The sequence below is a fragment of the Eimeria acervulina genome, genomic scaffold (genome assembly GCF_000499425.1).
Source record: "Eimeria acervulina Houghton genomic scaffold, Eah_scaff1203, whole genome shotgun sequence".
Taxonomy (NCBI): domain Eukaryota; phylum Apicomplexa; class Conoidasida; order Eucoccidiorida; family Eimeriidae; genus Eimeria; species Eimeria acervulina.
The window spans coordinates 2,211-7,397 of record NW_013550333.1 but is presented as its reverse complement, the minus strand read 5'-3'; the positions used below and the strand labels follow the sequence as shown (position 1 = coordinate 7,397).

Sequence of the window (5,187 nt, the reverse complement as noted above, 5' to 3'; positions counted from 1 at the left end):
TGCTGCTGCTGCTGCTGCTGCTGCTGCTGCTGCTGCTGCTGCGCAGCTGCAGCAGAGGAAATGTCTGTGTGTAGCGGTTAGCAAAGCAGCAAAAGATAGATAAACAATTATATCTGCTACTGCTGGTGCTTTTGCTACTGGTGCTGAATTTTGGGGCTTGCAGAAGCCCTCAAATCTGCTGCAGCTGCAGCAGCAGCAGCTGCTGCTGCTGCTGCCGGGTTTCTCTTTGTGTCTGAATGTGCTGCTCTCTATACTAGGACTGCAGCGGCTCTGTTTTGTTTCTTTTGTTATTTGCAGCATTAAAACAACATTGATGTCTCTCTAAAGGGAGAGAGAAGGCGTAGGCTGCCTCTCTCCTTGCGCTGTCATTGCAGCAGCAGCAGCAGCAGCAGCTGCTGCTGCTGCTGCTGCCGCCGCTGCCTGCCACCGCTGTGGGGGCACCACTCGCGCCCGATAAGGTCTTCCCTCTTGATGAAAATCAAAGGATTTAAAGAAGAGTTGCAGAAACCTCCAGCATAAGAAGGCTCAGCAGCAGCAGCAACCCCCCGAGCAGCCGCTGCAGCAGCAGCAGCAGCAGCAGCAGCAGCAACGGCGTTTGTCCCTCACGGTGGGTTATTGCAGTTGACGTCTCCTTACTTCTGCCTCCTATTGAAAAATCTGCTTCTCAGCATATACTCTGCTGCTGCTGTGCACGTGTTGCTGCCGCTACCCTCCTTGTTGCTGCTGCTCCTCCTGAAGTTCTTGCTGCTGCTGCTGCTGCTGTTGCTGCTGCACTGTGCTGTCAGGTACCTTTACATCATTTCCTCAACAATAACAGAGGCGTCTGCTCTGGCCCACTTCTGCTGCTGCTCTCTTTCGAGCTGTGCGTACACTCTAAGCATCAACACTGCAGCAGCAGCAACAGCAGCAGCAGCAGGACCAGCAGCACCTTGAGTAGCTGCAGCATCTCGTGGGTCTTCTGTGCGGGCATTCGTTTGTTTTATTAGCGCCAGCCAGCAGCAGCCCCAGCGGTTGCTCCCCCTCCTGGGCAGTTTGCTGATAGCTGCAGCAGCAGCAGCAGCAGCAGCAGCAGCATTTGTTGTTGCTGCTACAGGTGCTGCAGTAGCAGCAGCTTCAGGGCTACGATTTCAACTTCATTTGTAGCTCGCATTGCAGCCTGTAGGTTGCGCGTTTGTCTTTCGCTTTGGGGCTTCTGCCTTCACCAGTAGCAGCAGCAGCAGCAGCAGCAGCAGCAGCAGCAGCAGCAGCACCTGTGTTTGCATGCTGAAGGGTCTTCAGTACAGCAGCGCGTATCCGCTTCGCTTGCCCAGGGAATGTGCAGCCTGAGCTGTGCTTCTGGCGGCGTGCTGCTGCTGCTGCTGGGACGGCCTCGTGTTGCTGCTGCTGCTGCTGCTGCAGCAGCAGCTGCTGCAGCAAGATGACGCGCAGCGTTCATCGTTCACTTCCCCAGAGCCAGCGGTCTCCTGGCAGCAGTTTCGCTGCCTTCGACTTAGCAGAGTACGGCTCAAGGCTGTGGGGTGTACCCTTATGTTCTGCTGCTGCTGCTGCTGCAGCAGCAGCAGCAAAGGGCGGCACTGCTGCAGCAACTCCGGAAGCAGCAGCAGCCGCAGCGCCGGCACCAGCGGAGAATGAAGCAGCGGCAGCAAAAGCATCAGAAGGATACCCAACAGCAACAGCAGCAGCAGCAGCAGCAAGACATCGTTCACTGCTGGGAGCAGGTCTGCGCCGTGCGGTGTATATACCGTTGAAGCTGCTGTGTGTCCCGCTGCTGCTGCTTAGTTTGCTGCTTTCGTTTTGGTCGTTGCTGCAGCAAGCAGCAGCAGCAGTTTGTCTTTCACTCAGCATCAAGCTGTGCCCAAGGAGAGCTGAGTACAGGCTGCGCTCGGATCTGCTGCTGCGCGCTGCTGTTGCTGCTGCTGATAGAGCTGCTGCTGCTGCTGCAGCAGCAGGTGCAGCAGCTGCGGGGCCCTCACCCAGAACAACGCTGGCGGCTTTGCTGCTAAACCACGGCAGCGACAGCACAGCAGACCGCAGAAGCAGCAACAACAGCAACAGCAACAGCAGCAGAAGCAGCAGCAGAAGCAGCAGCAGGAGCAGCAGCAACACTGTGGCTTCGGGGGGTTACTTCAGCAGGCTGCAGCATGCATTTGGGTCGTTGTTGAGCTGCTGCTGCACCTGTCAGTGCAGCAGCAGCAGCAGCAGCAACAGCAAGAGCAGTCTCTTGCCGTCTTGGCTGCGCACCCGCTGTCTCTTCTGCGCTGTCTGCTGCCTTACTGGTGCCAGCTGCACCAGCAGCAGCAGCAGCAACAGCAGCAACAACAACAGCAGCAACAAGGAGCAGCCAGATGCATTGCGTGTGTGTACTGCTACTGGGGCCCGCCGCAGCAGCTGCTGCTGCTTGCCTCCTCCTCTGATTCTTTCTGCTGTTTTGTCTGCAGATGTTGAAGCATTAAAAGCTTGTGCAAGTAGTGTTGCTGCATGCGGGGCCTGGCGGTCAAGCCCCACAGCAGCAGCAGCAGCAGCAGCAGCAGCGGCAGCAGCAGGAGAGCTGTGTCCTCTGTCGTTGACTTGCTGCGACAGGCTGCAGGGAGGCGAGCTGCTGCTGCTGCGGTGGCTGTCTCTAAGAGCTCTAGGCGTCTCCTTATTTGAGTTTCGTTTGCTTAGTGCTGCTGCTGACGCATGCAAGTCTCGCTGCCGCGCTCTCATCCACTCGCAGCAGCAGCAGCAACCGCAGCAGCTGCAGCTGGTGCTGCAGCAGCAGCGGCAGGTTGGAGCAGCAGCATCACAAAGGAAAAATAAACACAGCAGCAACACTGGGAACTTTGCTGCTGCTGCAGCTGCTGCTGGTCGACGACTGGGGCCAGCTGCAGCACGTAGCGCGGCTTCAGCAGCAGCAGCAGCACTTGCATGCATCCGCAGCTGCAGCAACAACAGCAGCAGCAGCAGCAACGGGAGTATGCGTTGCTGCTGCTTCTGCAGCGCCAACGTTGCTATTGATTTGCTGCCGCCGCCTGCTGGGTCGCTTCCGGGGTTCGGGCCGGGAGACAATTATGCTTTCTTCTACCTAAGCCCCTTTGAACGCTGTACATGCATCAGCAGCAGCAGCAGCAGCAGCAGCAGCAGGAGGGAGCCCTGGTGCCACGGCAGCAGCAAGCGCGGCTGCAATGGAGGCGGTCAGCGCGGCAGTGCAGCAGCAGCAGCAGCAGCTGCTGCTGCTGCTGCACCTGGAGATCTGATGTCTTTACAGCTGAGACAGGCGCTGCTGCCGCTGCAGTTACATCTACCTCACTGTATTTTGGGGTTTGCTTCGAGTCGTGCTGCTGCTGCTGCTTCTGCTGAAGAGGTTAATGCTGCATACGTGCGGCTGCTGCTGCTGCTGATTGGGGGGCCTTCCCAGGACAGCAGCAGCACCTCCGATGAATGGCTGCAGCAAGACAGGAGCAGCAGCAACAGCAGCAGCAGCAGCAGCTGCAGCAGCAGCAGGGACTGGACTGCTTTGTTTGCGTTTGAGAAGCTGGAGTCTTATTTTAGGCCCAGTGGCGCTGCTGCTGCTGCTGCTGCTGCAGCCAGCAGCAGCAGCAGCAACAGCAAGTTGTTGGGTATGTGCAGGAGTAGCAGCGGGGAGAGGGAGAATATTGCAGCAGAGGACGAAAAGGTTCAGCAGCAGCAGCAGCAGCAGCAGGTGTCTCCTTCTACTTTAGACCTGTTTCTTCTTCTAAGAGTCATCCGCAGAGCTCGAGCGGCCCTGCAGCAGCAGCAGCAACAGCAGCAGCAGCAGCAGCAACAGCAACAGCTCGTGCTGCAGCACGACATTAAGGGTGCCAGGAGCACCAGCAGCAGCAGCAGCAGCAGCAGCAACGAATGGAATGCCTCACGCGAACAGTCTTCCGTCCATCAGCAGCAGCAGCAGCAGCAGCAGCAGCAAGAAATAGGGTTCTTCCCCCCGTATCAGTCTGTAGTCGGCGAGGTGCTGTGGAGAGCGCAGCGTGAGGCGCTGAGCAGCAGCAGCAACTGCAGCAGCAGCAGGAGCAGCAGCAGCAGCAGCAGCCGTAGGCCAGGGACCTCTGCAAGTGGTGACGAATCTGTGGCTGTAGAGGGATGCGCAGCAGGAGAAGCAGCAGCAGCAGCAGCCAAGTGGTGACGAATCTGTGGCTGTAGAGGGATGCGCAGCAGGAGAAGCAGCAGCAGCAGCAGCGGCAGAATCAGCAGCAGCAGCAGCAGCTGAACCAGCAGCAGCAGCAGGAGAGGAGGATGAGTATACACTCGGGAGCTCATCTTCTTTTGCTGCTGAGGAGCTGCAGCACCGTGCCTTGGCTTTACTGGGTTGTCTGCATGCATTTGCTGCTGCTCTGTTTGAATCTCTCAATAGAGCAGCAGGTTTGCTGCTGCTCAGCAAGCGCAATCTGCTGCTGCTGCGGGAGGAACAGCAGCAGTACCTGGCTGATGCTGTTGAAAGATATATGCCTTGGGCCGAGCAGTTCAAGCCAGCAGACAGCCTGTATGTTGCTGCTGTTGTTGCTGCTGTTGCTGCTGCTGCACACCCTGCATGCTGCTGCTGTTGCTGTTACTGCTGCTGCTGCAGCTCCTTACTTTGGCGCTTGCTTCAGTCTCTCTCTCTCTTGTCTCTGTTGCTAAAATATAACTCTTGCTTTTCTCTGTCTCTTGTTGCTGCTACAGCACATGCTTGTGTGCGCGTGTATGCGTGGGTGTGTGTCTTGCTGCAGCAGCAGCAGCAGCAGCAGCAGCCTGACGACGGTTGAGTTGCTGCTGGCGGAGAACAAGACATTACCTTCTGGTTGGGAGTTCGAACTGTCTCCTCACCCTTTAGCTGTTGCAGTGCAGCAGAACTTCTTCCTGCTGCTGCGGCTGCTGCTGGCGGAGACTCCCCTTAGTGCTGCAGCAGCAGCAGCAGCAACAACAGCTCCAAATGCTGCAGCGAAAACAGCAGCAGCACAAACACCACAAGACGCAGAAGACGTGCCGCAGTTTGTTGTTGCTGCTCTCCAGAGACTTGCTGCTGCTGCACCTAAGGGATTCTTCTCAGTAGCTGTGCGTCGCCTGCTGTTGTTGCTGCTGCTGTTGCTGCTGCTGTTGCTGCTGCTCTACTGACTGGTGCTGCTGATCTTCCCTATGTTGCTATTGCTGCTGCTACTCTTGGTGATGCTTTTGCTGCTGGTGCTGCTTGTG

The 5,187-nt window shown here is 57.3% G+C and overlaps 1 protein-coding gene across 1 annotated transcript; it reads left to right on the top strand.

The window, feature by feature from the left end:
* Positions 1-1,417: 1,417 nt before the first annotated feature.
* EAH_00057010 (hypothetical protein, conserved) lies at positions 1,418-4,141 on the top strand (the record flags this gene model as incomplete). Its single annotated transcript, XM_013397452.1, has 1 exon — positions 1,418-4,141. The coding sequence occupies one exon, from the start codon at positions 1,418-1,420 to the stop codon at positions 4,139-4,141; it is 2,724 nt and encodes a 907-aa protein (XP_013252906.1).
* Positions 4,142-5,187: the final 1,046 nt, after the last annotated feature.